This window comes from Erithacus rubecula (genome assembly GCF_903797595.1).
Source record: "Erithacus rubecula genome assembly, chromosome: 2".
In the NCBI taxonomy this organism is placed as follows: Eukaryota; Metazoa; Chordata; class Aves; order Passeriformes; family Muscicapidae; genus Erithacus; species Erithacus rubecula.
Window position 1 is genome coordinate 69,845,448 of NC_136685.1, and position 19,576 is coordinate 69,865,023.

The 19,576-nt window shown below is 36.4% G+C and overlaps 1 protein-coding gene across 2 annotated transcripts in view; it reads right to left on the reverse strand.

The window, feature by feature from the left end:
* The window catches only part of FAM120B (family with sequence similarity 120 member B), an 88,404-nt gene that overhangs the window by 54,091 nt on the left and 14,737 nt on the right, over positions 1-19,576 (reverse strand). For both annotated transcript variants that reach the window (XM_079299330.1, XM_079299329.1), the window contains exons 5-6: positions 16,282-16,454; positions 12,579-12,671 (exon numbers count right to left, since the gene is read on the reverse strand). In XM_079299330.1, the coding sequence (XP_079155456.1) occupies positions 12,579-12,671; positions 16,282-16,454 (266 nt within the window). The remainder of the gene's footprint in view (positions 1-12,578; positions 12,672-16,281; positions 16,455-19,576) is intronic.

Consider the following 19,576-nt stretch of genomic DNA (forward strand, 5'->3'; position numbering starts at 1 on the left):
CATTAACTGAAGACTGAGAACTCAAAAGTTCACAGTCCTTTAGCATCACTGCTGCAGAGGTTACTGATATCAGAGGCTTGATCTGAATTGGGTAAGCCACTTGAATAAAGCAAGAAATGTGCTACAGCATCCACAACACTATAAAGTTTTTTTTCTAACAATTTCAGAAATCTCTTTGCTAACAGATTTATCTCATATCACTGAGTTCAAGCCGAACAGAAAGAGGCTTGGTAGTGTGGAAGGTGTTTGCTCACAGCAGCAATTTGCAAGTCTAGACTAAGAGACTGCACATCCAGCTGAATTGTTTTAATGTACAGGAAGAGAAAATACATGGATCTTGTATATGAAACACAAATTTCCAGTTCAATTTTCATCTAATGAAATAATAATTAAAAAAAAAATAATCAGGATGTAAAAGTACCCCTATGTTTTAAGGAAATACTATTAGTCCTCTGACTCTCCTTTGTATATTCACAAGGGATTTTTTCATAGAGATGTAAATCTTATACTACACATTTTGAAAGCTGCACAAACTATTTCCAGGAGCATACAAAAAAAAAAAAAAGGCTTGCCCCTCAACTGATTGGAGCTTAAAGACTTCAAATTCTGTCAAAAAAATCAGTAGGTTCTATGACAGTTGAAATGTAAGGGTGAGTATCTGAACATGCCAGATGTCAGCAGACATAGCAAAGCCATCTCACCATCTGAATTTCTTGAAACCAAGGAGAAAAGATATGATGAGATTTCACAGTTGTTTACTTGTGCTACTTTACATGTCCTCTGTATCTCAATGTACTAAATACAGCATTTCATTTAAAAACTGGTTTCTTTAGTAGGATTTTCAACAACATTCTGGGCATGCTCTTTTTCAATGAAAAAAAGTCTGTATTAGTAATTGTTACTTAGGTTAGAGTTTCCTTTTTTCCTGTTGCCTTCTTCCTATGATGAAGCTGAATACAGAAGATATGACTATGGCTAACATTTTTGATAAAGAAATTTAAGAAGAAAAAGATTTGAAATTACATAAGACATTTCACCTTTGCCCACCTTCCCCACACACCTACAAAAGAACATACCTGTTTTTGTGATAAGAGGGAAAACATGACATTCAAGGACAGGTTAGTATTTGATGATTTCTAGTTACAATGAATCAATGCAATACCAATAGTTACAAATCAATGCAATTTGTCCCATGCAATAAACTGCTGGAATTCAAGTGGTAGTGATCAAAATCTGTGTACTTGTCTAGTTCAACCAGGTCCTTTTGATTCATTTGAACCCAGTCAGTATATCATCAGTATTGCTGCTTCTTACATTAACTCCCCCAGCAGCCACCTGTATCTTAAATGATCAAATATTTAACCACAGGCAATTTGTGCTTGAGCAATAAAGGCAGCGGGTAGATCCTATCTGAGGAACTTGTCATTAAAGCAGTGAAGCTTAGCTTTGCCTGAGAGCACTAAGGCACACTGGGCTCTAAATATAGAGAGATGGACTCTCCCTGATAGCAAGTCTTTGCAATGAAAGCATCACTGAACAACCTCAACCCAAGGACAGAGACCAGGCTGTCCTGCCTTCAGCCATTAGCATAAATTCCCAGTGGGAGCTGGCAAAGGATGCTAAAGCCCCTGCACACTGGAGCTCTATTCTCTGTTCTCACCTGAACTGGTGCACTTTTGGTAAATTGCAGGAGTGTCACCCTGCAGAGGTGGGCTGGTGAAACAGGGCATTTACTAGGCATCAGTCAGCTTTAAGCAGTAAGCTGCTGGTCCTGTCAAACAGAGGGGGGAGAGGAGCACCAGTATTTTGAAAACAGACTAAGGTTTATTCTGACAAAAGATTATGGCTTAAATTAAGCTCTTCCTGCTTAAACAAGGTATGTGCAAAGGAAAATGGGGATTGAAAAGAGATCCTATGAGGGCATTGGCTGCAACAGAAACTAGAAAAACCAGTTTTTAAACACTTCTAAGACTTTGAAGTAAATATTTAGCTGTAAACAACCCAATTGTTTAGTATTTATATGTTCAGAAAAGTTTATTTACTGGGTTTTATCAGGACTTTGATGTAAAATGATACCTCTCTGTGGAACAACACTCATATTTACATTAAGCCAAAACCACCACTAAAGTAAACTTAGAAAAAAACCCTAAAATTGCTTTTACCATTAAGCACTCAACAAATAATAATACAAAAGTACTACTGCTAACAAATTTGCAACTAGAAAAAATTTCCTTCAGTTCCAAAAAGATTACATCTCATTTTTTGTTTAATTTTCAGAAACAGTTGCATTTATCAGAACTCTTAATCATATCCACAACATACCCCAGCAAAAGTGACACTTCTGTAATAATGAAATTCACAATTAAAATGTTTAGTCCTCTCAGCTTATTTATTAAATTCTGCAATGGACAGCACATTAACACCTGCAGAAAGACTGAAATAATGTTACTTCTCTTATTTTAGCCACAACTGCTCAACTCTGACATAAAGTCCTAGTGACAGTCCACAATACCTGTGACATCTACAGAATGTCAACACCAATTTTGAATTATAGTCACCAGGCTAATTATCTGACTGTAGCCCAGGCAGCAGCCCTGTCCCTTCTACAAAAGTGAATGCATTCATTTGGATTTTAATTTTTAGTGTCTTAAATACTTGCTCATGTTTTTGGTGACATACCCATCCTCGAATCCCCTCACCTTTCCATCATAGAGATAATATTGAATTTAGTTGGTAGGAACATAAATTTTATTTTTTTGTGACTCTGGAAATTCTTGTAGCCTGTAGTGATGTCTCCCTCTCATGTGGACTCTCTAATACAAGTGATGCCACAATAAAGTTTCATCCTGTTGGGCAACTTAGAGTGCCTTCTCCATCTTCCCTGCTGTCTATTTAAAACAACCAGCAGTAAATACTGCTCTCCCAGACTCCTACATTTCTGCCAGATGCAGCTGAAATTGGCCAACACATTCAAACATTATTAGGGGATATAGAGAAAAAAATTCCAAAGCATGCAAAAGGTCACTTCTCTCCCAGTAACTTTCCATTGCAAGCCTTCAACCACCAAACCTTCTCCACTCTTTTACTTTCTGATGCTCACTATATATTTCTGTGTTCTACTCTACACTGCCTAGCTCCATTACCAGAATCTTTAAAAGGAGGGTCCTCACTTGCTGCTGCCTCATCCTGACCACACTCCTGATCTAAAGTCCTTATCCACACCTTAATCCAGCACTATCCCTCTGTTTAATCATAGGACTGGTCCATGGAACACAGTTTTAGATGTAGAAATTCTGCCACCAACAGAACTACTTGGCAGAGTGTGCTTGGCTGCCTTTGCTGATGCAATCTGTCCTTCCACAGCCTCAGACTCTATTGGCAAATAAAGTTTGCTGGTTAGGCCTGCAACTGCTCAATTCACAGCTACAATTGTTCCAGGCTTAATTAGCCAGGCTTAAAAACCAGTATTCTTTATTTTCCTCCCTAGATTCAGAGTGGAAGTTCAAGATTTATTCAACTGTCCTAATGTAGGACTAACCCCTCTTTTAAGCTCTTTGAGTTTTTTTAAGGGTCTGATTTATTTCCCACTGAAACCAACATAAAGATTGGTGAATTTCAGCAGAATTAGACCAGGCAAAACTTAGCACATCTGAAGCACTGCAGCTTCCAGAAACATTATCAGAACTGTTATTCATGTCATAAGCTCTTCAAATAAAACTGTCATTGAACCAAGATACCTCGTGTAGAGAATTCCAGTAAAGCAAATATTGTTTGCCAGTGCAATATAGGTTTTGTTGGCTTTTTTTTTCCTCCTTGGGTTTCTTTGTATTGCAAAGCAGCTGCACAATAAGATTGTTGATACTGTTTCACCCTTTGAAGTGATAGGTCCACAGTAAACAGTTCTGGCTAAGGAATTTTCTAGGTGTTAAGTCCACAAGTTGAGGAGGAAAAGAACTTGTCTGCTTCTATTTCATGACAATCCCAAAGCTCCAAGACAAATCAAATGAGTCACACAGCAGCATTTCAGATGACCTATGAAGGGAACTGACAAACTGCAACCTGTGATCAGGTATGTTCAAGATACCAGGAATTTATTTGCCACTAAGCTACAGTAGAGCATCCACTTGCAGAACAGCAATTCCTTTGGAAATGGAAAATTGCCATACGCTGCTTGACAGTTGCTGCTTTTTGGCAGAAGAATGCCAACCCTGTGCTATGGTTTAGATGAATACATACAGAAAAATGAGAGAATCCTTGTTTAGTGCACATAGCTGTTGCATAAAGATGGTCTTCTGAGCTATTCAAGAACTGACTACAAATTAAGGTTTTAAAGAAAATAAAATTATTTACAGGTAGTATTCTACATTTTCTTGTATTAGCACTATGTCAGAGAAAATTTAAAATAAACAGGGAAAGAGTTCATGTGAGAGAAACTTGGCCATTTTTAAAGACTTATTGAATACAGAGAAGAATGCTGTTCTAAAGAAAATGCATGCTCTGTAAAAAGCCAAACTTTGGCATGGCAGCTCTTCAGCCAGCATTTGACTCTGCAGGCACTTTGCTGATAACATTTCAGCCTCAGGAACTGATCTGTAGCCATTTTAAAACAAAGGGTACCTTTTTTTATTTTTTTTTTTTTTTAATGCAGAAGGTGCTGTGCCAAAATAAACTTCCTGCAGAACACCACTACACTTTCAGCCTCCTGTAATTGAAAAATACTACTTACCATTGCTCCTAGCCTGAACTATTCCTCTATTGTACTGAAGCCTCAGGATACAAATACAACACACAATTGTATGATTTTTCTAGAAGTTAAAAGCACTGAGCAGGTTGAGGGATGGATTTTTAAAAGTGTATTGGCATAGCTCTGCTTTTATTACATTCAAAAGTAAAGCTCTTATTGAGGAACTTAGAGAACTTAAGTCCTAGCACAGTAACATTTTCTGCCAAGATGTGTTTGTGTATTCTACATAGAGAGAGTATATAGAACACTATTGCTAAATAGGAAAAGACACTTAGGTATGCATTGTCTGTCCTTGCTAAAACTAGTACCTATATAGCTTTGTACTTGGGAAGGAACAGAATGTCTCTTCTTTTAAATCCATCAGAGTAATATATAGCAGCCTAGATGAACACAATACACCTTTTTAGTTAATGTGCAAAATGCTGGTGTGACACTAGACATACTGATGACATTACTAAACAATTAACTAAATCTCTCTATAAGTCAGTGATTTTCTTTGGAGATACTACACAACCACCTTTACACATTTGGTGTTTCTTATCCTTGTTTCTTCTTTCCTCAGATGTAAGACTGGGATTAGAATGTCTTAATAAGTAATGATGTCTTGAGATGCTAAAATATAATGCTGGTAAGGGATATTACAATGCACTTTTTTTTTTTTTCTCTTAACACAGCTCCATTTCTTTATCAAAAGTTCCTTCAACCACATCCGTTTCTCAGTGACCATTAAATGAATTAACCCCAAAACAAAGATGAAGGGGAGAAGAATATACATATGACATCAATAATAATGTTAACATATTAAAAGTTCAAATTTACACAACACTTTTGGCTAAAAAACTTATTGAGACTTCTGGTGCATGACTGCTACAAGCAAGAACTAAAATACAAGAAAGAACTGAACAATTTGACCAAAGTCATAGAAGAAGCAACAGATAGGATCTGGACACTGTCTGACTTCAAAACCCTGGACAATGGCCATGTCAATCAAGAGTACACTTGAAAAAAAAAAAAGGGAACAAATCAGTTCTTGGTTAGCCTTGCTGTTTCTGATATCTTCCACTACGGTAATTTGAACACCTCCAGTACGCCCACCAAAGAGCTGTAACCACGCTGCCTACAAATGCACGCAGCTCTAAGTGGCTCATTCCAGAAAACACTGTCCCTCTCCGAGCTGCCCAGAGGCAGCTGCTGCTGCAGGGCAGCCTGGACAGATGTGCAGCTGCAGCGCTGCTCAGGCGCGGGGACAGCGGGCAGGTGGCTCCCGGCAGGTGACGGGCAGGTGCGCGCGTGCCACCGCATCCCAACAGCTCCATCCCCTCCTGCTCCAGCCCCTGCCCGGCACCTGCCCGGGGGGACACAGGGCAGCCCTCAAAGGCTGGGAGCAGCCCCACCCACGCCGTGCAAACACCACCTCCAGCCCTCGTGGGCTGCTCGCTCCTCCCAGCACACAAGGAACTATTCCCGCTTACACTGGGACCTATTGAACTCGGGAGTAAACGTACACTTTGACCAACACAAACTTGGCAGGAAAATGTCAGTTGATACCAGAAATATTTATTTTCCCCTCTCCGTAATAAGTTATCTCTGGCTTTTTCAAAGCTGTCAGTTTGCTTGATATTTTGGGAGAGCTTTATTACCCTCACTACTAATAACTATGTTTCACTTCCTGCAATTTTATTTCGCGTGGCTTAAAAATTAACAGCAATTTTGTTATCTGAAATTCCAGACTGTCTTTTTCCTTAAACATCCTGAAATATTATTTAAGCTATACACAGTCTAAAAGCAATTTATAACTGAAACATTGCTGCTATTTCCATGTTGTTGAAACCTTGCTAATTATGAGCAACAGGACAGTAAAGGGGAAAACTCACAGAAACGCACAGCAAACTTACACAATTATGCAGAAAAATGCAAGACCATCTTCCAAAAAGGAATGAAAATCCTCTTTTCAAGACCCTTGCTTAAAATCTTGTGCAGGATTTTCTTCCTGGGTGAACTGAATGCACCTAAATAAATGAATTTTTTTCACAACTCAGCTCTCTAGGGCTACCTGAGGGGAGGCTGTAGTGAAGTGGGGATTGGCCTCTTCTGCCATGCTTCAAGTGAAAGGACAAGAGAAAAATGGCCCTAACTCACACCAGAAGATATAAAGAATAGATAACAGAATTTTTTTTTCACTGCAAGAGTGGTTAGGCTCTGGAGTAAGTTGCCCAGGGAGGTGGTGAAGTCACCATCTCTGGAAGTGCTCAAGAAGCATCTGAGGGTGGTACTTGGGGCTGTTGTTTAGGGGTGAACATGGTGGTGCTGGGCTGATGGTTGGACTAGATGATCTTGGAGGTCTCTTCCAACCTTGACAATTCTGTGATCTAGTTATGCTGTGGTTTGTATTTGTGCCAATTTTATATAATAGAATTTACACAGCTATCTGAATTCTGGTACTGGGGCTCATGTCAACTGCAAAAAAACGTTCAGGGACATAGACTCTAATAATACTAAAAAATATACCAAATTTTGTCAAGAAGAAAATGGGGACAGTGGGGCAGAACACCAATCTTGTCTGCAAGTTGAATAGGTTAGTTAAGCCTAAGATTTCTTTTTAACATGCTTATGAACCAACAGCAGCAAAAAGGTAGACCTAGTTGGCAGTGGATTAAGAAAACTTTCTTCAGAACTTTCAGAGATGCTTATGAAAATAGCCACAATTTAGAGATGGGTCTTTGAAAAGTGCTGTAAGCAGTGAGTAACTACAGCTCCTAAAACATAATTGTATTTGCACTAATGCTTGACCCATGTAAGGACAGTGGAACTGTTCTATTTTGGACTGGTTCATTTAAAACTATCTTGAGTATATGAGAAGACTATTTCTAATTTTGAGCCAATCCCAACTTGAAATCACATCCCATACTGCTGCACTTTAGCTCCAGATTAGCCCAGAACACTGAGGAAACCTGAAGACTGCAGATGAGAAAATGGGCTGGGAAGCAATGCCAAGATCAGCAAATCACCTCAATCCCCCCTGTTCTCCACCACCTGCCAGTTACAATCTCGCCTATAATTTTTAAAACACTTTTGACAGATGCAAATTTTGAGGGAATATAAACCCTGATTCAGTAAAGCATCTGGGAATGCACTCAAATTCCATTTAGGTTAATACTAATGTACACCACAGAAGCAGGTCCTTTGTATGTAAGAAGGGTTTATCCCTAAGATCTTTACAATATTCTTACTTGCATTTTATGTTTTAAATCCAATTAGACTTCAAGAAAATATTAATTAGGAAACAGTCACACAGATATAATAAACATACACTCCCTAGGGGAAAAAAAATATTTTTTTCAACAATTATATTTTGAAAAATACAGATAGGCCACAAAGCCTGTTTGGGATCTGTTTGAAAAATATCACATATAATGGTGTTGATAAACATAGCCTGTTTTGCCAACATATCAGGAGATTGAAATTATCGAGTGTTCAGAATCTGGGTATTATTTTTGCTTTTCTGTCTGCATAGCATAGAAGAAAAAAACACAGAATAGGTGTAGCAACATCCTTTTTATATCTGAGGGATCACAACCAAGACATCTACACTACTCCTTGTGACTCTAAAATATACTGCTATTTTAAATGGATGTGGCCAAGTATCCCTCAGGAAAATATTCAGAGAAAAATACCTTGTGTAATATTGGTATAATACCAAGGTGAAACAAGGTAATTTTGTTTCTGTGACAGTGCACTATGAAAAAGACTCAAAAGTTCTGTGCAACTAAAATTCTTGCTGAAGCTATTTCCAGCTTTCAAGCTAATTAACTAGTTTGCTGAGTACTTATTATTATTCCAAATGCTTATTAAATAATACCTAATACATATTGTGTGAAAGTTCATTTGCAAAGTCTCTCTGAATTCTATAATTTCATCTAAAGTGATTGCGCTCATTTCACATCAGTAACAATTTTAAATAACAAAAATCTCTTAGAAAGTTGAAGGAATATGTTTCAACCCTTGACTGTCTTATACCCCAGACACAGCTAAATTGCTCCTTTTGCAAGTGGTACAGAAGATGTTATTACTCTTAAAAAGATATTCTAGCATAATGGGGCATTTTAAAGCAAAGCTATAAAGAGTTTACAAATGTCCCAAATTCCAGCAGTGATGTGGAGCACCCCTACACCTGCTATTAAATTTGATTTCCTATTTTCTGATATACATTTCACTTTTAAAATCATTTATCAGGACCCAAAATTCACCTACCAATTCCCAGTTCATATTTCCTTTTTAACCAAATTTTTCCATCTCATCTTTAGTTATAACTTTCAGAAAAGATGTGATTCACATCTTTACATCTCCAACACAAATTTTTCATATAGTCATATATTTAGAGAAATCTTAGGAAAAAAATAATTAATTGTGCTTATAAGTCACTATGGCTTTTACTGTTTGGGCAGTATTTTACATGCATTTCTGGTGAAAGATTACCTATAATTTTATTTGCAAACAACCAGGGCCAGCACAATGTAAGAAACAAGTCTGGAAGCACAACTGCTGGTGCCTCTTTTTCTCTGCAATGGCCTCAAAGTTAGACTGATGGCTCTCCGGGCTTTTTGCCAACACTACACAGCAGATTAAAATAGAAAGAAGGGAAATAGACAACCTGGGGTCCAAAATTTAATTCTGACCTTATGTATAAGCTCTATGGGAGGCTTGGGCAAAGTAGAATGCTAATCTACCATATAAGGGGGGCAGCACAAGAAAACTGGTAAAAATCTAACCAGAAAAATGTCTTTTCTATCATGTGAACATTTTGGTATTTTGAAACCATCCATCTTGAAAAATAATCAAATCTCCATGTATAAACATTATGTTATTCTCAGAAAGTAATATTTAATGTACAATGTAGTTACATGTTCACAGCCCACTTTCTTTCAGCATGAGATAAACTATATTTTTTATGGCTTTAACCCACTTTATTCAAACCATAGGCTTTTCTGTTTCATAGACTTGTGGGTTTATGGATCTCATTAACTATGAAATATGGATAGCATATTAGAAAGTAGATTTGAAAGCTGAAGGCTGAAAAGCTCTCTTCATTCCATCAGAATGGGCTCTATTTATATTTTCTCTCGTATTTCAGAGTGGAAGTTAAGTATTCTGCTAAAACATATTTGCTAATGGACTTCTTTACAGAAAGAGAGAATTTTTTTTATCAGATTAGTGTCCTTCACAGAACTGTTTACAAGAAATAAACTTTTTGTTTACATTTAAATAATACTATAATGTTAAATCCAAAACAGCAAATGAGAAAATATCTTCATAAAATTTTGCAGATGCTGACTGATTTTGGTGTAACTTCCTTGGAAGCTGTGTGATTAACCCGTTTTCTTTTAACTTTTCAATAGAAAATAACAAGTATGGTCAACAGATTAAACTCTATTCCTGATTTCTTATTAGAAACTCCATTTATTAATAAACTACATATTAGTGTAATTCATTGCACTTGGATCCTTTGATTTTAAACAAAAATATCTGGAAAATAAGCGTTAAATACCTATTGATATGTTATTCACTAACTATTAAAACAACTCAATAACTCTATTGAGCATAACTCAATTTTGTGAAATGACTGAATAAACAGAGTAAAGAGTAAAAAAAGTTTAAGCTATTCTGAGTTGGGATCTTGAAAATTAGATGCTTGAATGGTAATTCTCAGAAAGCTTGATTTATTGATCATTATTCTTAGAATATTTGTGTGAGACATTCTATTTATTTAGTCTCTTGCCCTTTCAAGAGAGAATTCCCAGGACATATATTAAGTTCTCTATTCTTGATACAGCTTGACAAGACACAGATACATACACATACAAATCAGAAACCAACTTTTTTCCACAGGGAAATTCAGGTCATCAAAACACAGGAAAAGAGGTTAATTTGAAGGCTATGAGGGAAAGTTTTGAAACTATTATTTATGTATTCACAACCTCAGAAGAGAAAGAGACCAAAATCTTTCCTCACTATTCTCTTCAGAAGGATTTAATCTGGCGCAAATTCTTATCAAAGACACTACTGTGAATTTTGATAGGATAAGACACAGAGCTGATCTACAAGAGGCCTGATATAAAAAATTTCAGCTACGTTCCCTGAATCTTGTGCTGGTTTCTAGCACAGCAGAAGGCATTGTGGGACAGTGCATGTAGTGCTTATATAAGCAGCAGAGTGACATAACTTTGGAAAGGACTTGCCAATGGCATGCGAAGTCAATTCCAACAACATTCTGTCCACTTCATAAAGTGACACCTGACACAGTGTAAGACCAGCTTCACACTTCATGCACTTCTGTGTGCACAGCTGACCTGTCATAAGCTTTGTGGGTAAGTAACAAAATTTTGTGAACAACTTTCAGTCAGCACAATGCATAGGTAGCATACATTGATTAATTTAATGTGTTTGGATGAGGATTTTTATTTTCGAAGAGCCACAACACAGATGAATCACACAAAGACCTCTAATTCAAGCAGAATAAACTTTGAAGCACTTTAGAAACTTATGTAACAATCCCTGTAAGTGCATCTATAAACAAATTGTTTCAACACTTCCTGCTTGGGCTTGATTTCCTTTATGCTGCTGCTGAATGACTGCCACGTAGACTTGATGAAGAACTGATCCTCCCAATGCTGACTGCAACACTGTGTAGTAATGCATCTGACAGAAATAAATCCTACATTTCTGCTGTATTCCATATTGCCTTCACTCCATTGCTTCCTTTTTTTGTTACACAAGCAGCTGCAAATCAAATTTGTGATGAGTTTGAAGAAACTAATAGGAGCCTGGACTTCATCTGTTATAAGTAATCAAATATTGGAACTGGAATCACATTGGCTTTGTTATTTTGGTACTTGTGCACTAGAAACAAATGGATAGTAACAGGAGCATTACCTCGAGATCAACAAAAAGTACTTTCAAAATTCTCTCAAGGACTGCTCGAAGAAATGAGGAATTTACTGGAAATACAAGCCAGATTTACAGAAAAGATATGTTAAGGTTCTAACCATTTCTAACCCTTTCCCACTTACTTTTATGTAAATCCACAACTCAAATAGCAGTTGACATGTGGAACCTGAACTATACACTACTAATACTTTGATTACAATTTCAGGCTACAAAATTGAAAATAATCTAGCATAATTTCATATGCAGGAAGAACTGTTTAAATGGTTCTTCTGTAATAAACATCTAGGAATCTTCAATCCACATGTGAAAAGGCAGAAGATAAGAAAGCAAAAACCAGATTCGCATGAAGTGTATATAAAATATTTAAAAGAACTTCCAAATAGTTACAGAACAGTATAATCCAAATGGTTTTCACTTCAGTGAGTCACATTAGGTAACTTCTTTCTGTTTAGGCTTGCACTGTTTATATTCTCCCTCAAGTAGTAATACCAAAATTTAATTTACTTGAGAGATTTTCATACAACCCATGTCCAAAACCAAAATCCTCCTCAGTAAAAAAAATTAAGCAATATTGTAGGACAAGATTCACCGTTACCAGTTTTTCATCAGATGGAAGTTTGGAAGCTAAGGAAAGAAGGAAGAAATATGAGAATAATTTGCTCACTCTAGGACTGCAACCACCACAAAATGTCCCTTCCATTTTAATTTTTTGTGTGATTAGCAAATATGAGTATTCACACAAAATATAGCACACGAAAAGCCTATATATTTACCCCGACCCTTAGCTCCTATATCTGTAAAAAAACTAATGCAGAATGATTTATCCCCAAAACATTTATCACAATGTTACCATAAGTATTTCATGCTCCACAGCTATTTCAGTCCATACCTGCAGGCCTATCAGCTGGGCTGCTGACTTTCCTTTGAGGCAGAGAATGAGTGCCAGAAATGCATTTAAGTCCTCCAGAGAGAGGCTACTGACCTAAAACAGATGAAAAAATGACACATTATCTGAAGGCTCCGAAGAAGAACTTTCTGAAAATTGAATCCTCTTACTCAAGCACATCAAACTTGGAGGAGCCACCTCATGTAATGATGACCACCATGAATGCATCATTTAGGAAAACACACAGGGAACAAAATACTTTCTTTCACATCTTGGATGAAGTTCATACCCCAACACTTGTGTATAGTGTATACACATAGATCTCCCCACTCCAAACAAAATGCCCACCCTTCATTTATTCCCTTTTCCTCTTCCCTTGGAGTTTCTTAATAACAGGAAATTTCTCCCTCTTTGCAACATCAAGTAAAAAAAACCCCAAAGATTAAAAAAAATTACCTATCTTAACCTAAATTTCAGGATTTATCAAAGCATATTTTACTTCTTTCATATTTTAAGGCTACATATGGAAGCAGGGAAAATTCAAAACAGAATGTTCAAGTAGGGAAATGGAAATTACAAGTCTAGACTGATGTAACAGTTGACTTCTATCAGTAAAGGAGGAATGGGTACTTCTTCTGCTCTTTGTGAAAAAGTGTTCTGAGATTTTGCAGAGGCACACGATCAGCTTAGAAGAAAGACAGCACCTTGAGAGCAGCTGGCACGATTCCATGACAGTACCAGTCGAGTTTTAATCCTTTCCTTCCTCTAATAAAACACAGTGTATTACACAAGTGCACCAAGAGCACACATCTGTTACAGCAGTTGAGGATATACAGAGAGCTCCAAAGTGAGATCCATAAAGCATTACAATTCCTTATCAACTGAAACTTGAGGAAAGGTTTCTCCTGCAAAATGTGGAAATGTGCACTGTGGGCAAACAGAATATTTGAGAGGCTGCCTAAAACTCTGCAGTGCATTTCTTTTAATAGGAAAATCATTCAACCACTATTCAGACTTTTTTTTTTTTTTTTTAAATCAGACCCTACTGCTTGTCCCCATATAAAATACTTTCCCCTCCATGATGCTGTTAAATCTTGCATAAAGCACAAGAATGTGAGGGATATCAGAAACATTTTAAGCTTTCAAAATACTCCTTGGTATTCATTAACTCCACCTGTCTGCTAAGATCTGATAATGGCTCTACTTTACCCTGTAATTCAAGTCAGGTGTCGCCTTTGTGTAGATGGCAACAAGAGAAGTTTACTAAACATGCACATTTTATACACTGAAGTAACAGAAAAAGTGACTTTTATCTACAAAACAATTCTTAATGCTTGCACAATTTTGTCCTAAGGAAATCAAAGACTGCTTGCAAGTACAACAGCAAGAAAATGCCCCTAACAGAGCAGATCAGCCAAAAATGTTTATGGATGTAAAAACACTTCTTTAGAGAAATATTTTATTCAGTAATCAAACTTGGTAAGTTATCACAATTCCATTGTCAGCTTTAATCCAAAACTGTTAGAGATCGAAAGAGAAATTTCCCACTTGTCTGGAGGCTTCACTGTTTGATTTGAACTCATTCACTGCTTTGCCAAATTGAAAGACAGACCTAATACCCTGTAATTTTTTCACTATTTCTGTTCTTAATTTAAAGAATCTTTGAAAAGTATCCCTGAAAAAAAAAAAAACATTTTTCATATCAACACTTTTTTTGCTTAGTTAAGGTTTGTTCATTGGAATTTTTTTTCTTTAATATTTCCTTTAATACTTGCATATATATTCTGAGGAACCTAGATGAGTTGATTAGTATGCTGGTTCCTGCAAAACCCTTATTTTTATCTTGGATTAAATTATAAGTAATGAAATGCTTTAAAAATTTATTTTACCTCATATCAGCTGAAGGAAGACCTCACACCTGCTTCAAGGCAACTTACAATTTTCTCAGCTTAAATAATTTCTGAGGAAACATTTCACCTTCCTTCTCTAATAAAAACTTAAGACTGAGCTGTAAAGACAAGAGTCTGAACACAGTTAGACAAGCCCTGTTTTCTCAGCTATAAAACAAATGGAAGCAATATGGCCAGCACAAAGCATGGCTACTGACACTCCTTCCTCTCAAACATCCCAAGAGAACAAACAGACCGTATCAGAGAAATAACCAAAGTTTAAAATAACTCAGCAATGAAATACATTTTACTCCAACATTTTACTCCATTTTAGTCCAGTTCCCGGGGTAGATTGTATCAGGGCAACTCTAAGGAAAGTGGGGCACTTCTAGAAAAACTGCCCATGAAACACCTTCCACCAAGCTGAGCCCCTTGTATGAGCTCTTTGCTGTTACTCCCTTTGAAAGCAAGAGCTGTAAATCTGATTTTGTCTCTGTTTATAACAATGGCCATTAGATAGTAAGTTCTGAAAACCATTTTTCTATTTTATTAATATCCTGTGATCATTGTTCAGTAAATCCACATTTCTATAGGTGTTCCATTCTGTTACTCCTCTTCTTAATCCTACTAAAGAAACACTTCTCAAATAATTATATTATAATTCTATGAAAGGGTGCACAGAATAATTCAATAAATAAGTGAAATAGTGATAAACTGTATTTTCACATTCTAATATGAAAAACACTTCAAATATGTTAAAAGGTGCTGACGTGAAACTGCAAGGTATGAAATGATGTTTTCTAAGTATTATCTTCAGAAAATTTTCATTTTGAATTCTGTTATACAAAAATTAAAGAAAAAATTACCTATATAGATCATTTGTGTAATTCCCATAGGTACTTCCTCAATATGTCATATAAGATTGAGTAAACACATAAAGGGAATTGAAAGAAAAGAAAAATCAGGGAGAACTTGTTTTCATGTATCACACACCAGTACAAATCTGATACTGAGGAAAATTGGAGTCTAAAAAAGCAAAACAAAAGACAAAATGAAGTTCAGTTTAAGTACAAGTGAACCTGAGCTTATCAGATTAGATAAATGCATAATTTGCTCATCCTCTGAGAGGAAAATCTTCTTGTGAGATCACCATTTGAAATGTGGCAAGTACAGGCAAAATATTAAATACCTAAGAGAAAAGTAAATAATGAAGCAATACTGTATTTAATCTTGTGTCCCTTTTTATTACAATTAAGGTAGTCTGAAGACTGCCAAGTATTTGGAATTAAAAGTGCTACCTAATGATCCCCTATTACTCAGAGTTTAATGAGAAGAGCCATATCCTCAATTCTGGCTCGAAAATCAGTAGACTGACAAGAAGGCATGAAAAAGTAGTGAGAGCTGACTAAATATTTATATTGTCTGTTTGCACAGTCTGCAGTGTCACCTAAGGGAATGCTTCCTTTTGATGACACAAAGGAAACACAGAAGGAGCTGCTTTAATTTGCAAACAGGTCCCAAAGTGCAGGGGAAATCCCTCAGTTTATGCTCTCTCTGCTAGACTGCTTGAGGGCCTTTGTCATGGGCATGTGAGAGTTATGATTAGCTACTAAAAACCTCAAGTATTTCTTGCACAGGATGGTGCATGTTAAGTGGAGTAATTAAAAATACTGTAATGCAGTATTATTATATTTGATCAGCTATGCCTAGAGTAAGGATTAGGAGAAATGCCCAGCACAGGCTAGCAAAAACCAGTTCATTTGTCCTTTGCACTGATCAGGGCTGACAGCTGAGGAAAAAGCTACTACCCCTCTTACCTGCATCATAAGATAGGCCAGCAAGCAGCAGAATCCTGCAACAGGTGCTTCCAGAGCTTGGAGTTCTTCCATCTCATCTTGAAGGTGAAAGCATGCCAGAAATGTACTGTACCGCTGCTTCTCCACATCAGGCCCTTTGGCAAGCCACAGTGTTTTCAAATTAGGTGTTCCACCTACAAAAGAAATCCATTATTTTATTTTGGCAGCAACAAGATAAAACATGTCTACCTCATTACAATCTGAAAGGAAATGACTGCTCTGGCAGGAAAGGAAATGAAATGCTCTTGGCATTTGCCAGGACCACAGAGTCAAAAATATAATGTATTTGACAAAACTTGTATTTGAAAAAAAAAATTAACAAAAAAAAAAAAAAAAAAAGCCTGTAATTTAAACAAAATTTATTGAATACAGGCATGTTTAAGCAGAGTGGACTGAATCCAACCCTTACAATAACACAGACAACCTTGAGACAGCAAGCATTTAACCTATGCAAGAGCAAAGTTTGCCTGCAAGTGTGTCCTTTCCCTTGCGGATGCACAGCATTCAATGAGGCTCACTCTACCATAAAACAATGAGCCAGCAGAGAACCACCAGGTCTGTTTCTCTCTCTCTCTGCTGGAGTTAACATATCAGGGGTCTCCAAAGGATGCTCTCATGACCACCTGTTTGAATGAACACCTATGCCATTTGGTGGTGAGCAGGCATTCTCACAAGGCACTGTGTGGGTCTGGCTCCTCTGCAGCATACCAAAACCAAGGCGATCTGGTATTTTTCACTTCCTAGGCTACTGTATGAAACACTGTTGCAAGCACACACACAAAAGAACTGTCATCAGTTATGAATAATGGATCTTTCCAGACTTTCTCTAGTATCATTCACGCTTGTCTCTAAATCTTTAATATTTACCCCATGCTGCCATCTCCCAGCTTGTGACACGTGTGGGCTGATGCAAAATTTGCTCCTCATTTAAATTACATTTAATCTGTTATCAAAATAAACACTAATGCACGTGAAATAACAGAGCAGCTAACTGGTTATGCCTGAGAATCTCATAAAAGCCAGAATTGTACCATAAAGTACGGCTGCTTCTGTAGTTAAATAAAACGAGGTGTGAATTTTAAATGTGGACTAATTAAGCTACATTTGGTAACACCTCTTCCTTTTTTATGTGACATGCAGCAGCTGCAGACCAGTTAGGAACACTTGGTGATAATAAATGGTTAAAGTGACAAGGTGTTGAAATCTACATAGATGATGTTTATTTAGCCAGGAAAGCCCATTAACCAAATGGTAAGGATTCTTTGGAGAGTGGGAAACTAGAAGAAAAGTTAGTATTTTCTTTCTTTATCTCTCTGATGGATGTTTCCTTTACTATTTTTAAGTCAAAAGTTTTTGCCATAAAAAGAACTACTATCATATAATCTGTAAATTTCTGACCATATTTCTAAGGGAAATGTATTATCAAGAAAAAAACCAAAAGAGTTGCTTGATTGAAGGTAGAAATGCATGTAGGAGATAACACAAATAGTGGTAGTGAGTGGGAGTGAGACAGCACAGCAAGACTCACATTACTGTTTTTGATACTGGTAATTGCTGCCTTAAGAAAAAATAAGAAAGCAGAGACTGACTTCCAGGAAGAAAATACAATATAACATGCACAAAATCAAAACAAAGCCAAATTTTCCTACCAAGCCTAAGCAACCCTGATGTGTGAGACAATCTCACACATGAGTAAACTCAAATAGTTTTGATGGTTTCTGCATATAAAGAGATACACCAAGAATCAGTTAAAAGGAAAGTTTCTTTCACATCCAGGGGCATACCTAATAACAGAAATCCTTCCTTCTTAGGGTAGAACCATTAACTAGGTCAATACTCAAGATTATAGATCTATGTTGAGAGAGCTCAACAAAAAATTCAAGACATCTCTTCCATAAACAGTTTCTTATGCTTTTACAAACATCTACTTGTGCCTGGGAAAAAGAAGGTACTGATAAATTATGAGTTATATACTCTGGGAAAGAAAACTGGATGCTGTCTTTTTTTGGAACTAATCAACAAAAGGTGCTTTTTCTTCTGAAGAGTTCTCTTCTTCGAGTAATAAAATTCCATGTAATACCCAAGACTAATATATCAAATGAAAGATAAATAAAACAAAGAAACAAATATCCTAAATTTTAATGACTGTCCCACCACACATGCAGTCCACAGCAGATCTAAGATTCATCTACAGTAGACCCTCAAAATGTTCTCTGCTTTAGCTACACCCTCACTACATTACTTACAGGAATTACAAAACATTTCTGAAATAGAAATTTACTTGGATAGGCAGTAGAAATATCTTATTTTCTGAACATGTCTATATATTTACTAAATTGACCTAAGAAACAACCAAAATTGAGTAACAAAAGGAAAACACACCAAATGTATTTGTATGTACCTAATTGAAACATCTTTACTATAAAGACTAGTAATGATAAAATTATCTGTTGAGGTTGTAGGAACCACAATTTCCCATGAATTACAAACATAATTACTCTCAATATACACAAAATTGTGTGAAAACCATATTCAGCACTATGTGAACTGCAGTCCTCAGGATCCTCAAGAAGAGAGGAGCTTTAGAAAGACCTCCATGGAGATGAGATACTACTTGCCTAATAATAAAAACAGACAACCCACAAGTTAAAAAAAAAAAAAAAAAAGCATGGACAAATCACTTTTTACCTTTTCCCTTTATACCCACACATTTAATACCATTATCATACAGAAAGCAGCATGAGAAACAAAAGCACTTCAAGGGACTACATAAACATTTACTTAATCTGTTTGAATTTCAGTAATCAATTTATGGATACGCAATACATGCAAAAGTTGTGGAATGCATTAATTCTATGATATCATTTAACTCAACACTTACACAAAGGTGATCCTCACATTTGTACCAACTTTAAACACAGCATTACTGTGTATACAGATACAAATGTATAATAGTAAACATTCATGTATATTTGAAATAATGACTAGTGATATTTTACTTTATAACACCAGTAATAGAACTTTAATACTTCTTCATTTTTACATGCTCACGTAAATACTGAGTAATAAAAATAAGTTTATAAAAATATACTTGCTAGGAACACTCAACAGTAACTTCCCAACAACTGTGGCCAAAAAACTCAAACGCCAGTTAAATCTGACCATTGAAGACAGAGACAGCATTTTGAACTTAAACATATTCATGACACATTCATGAAGGATGCAATGATTAGAATACTGAAAGTACATCCAAACT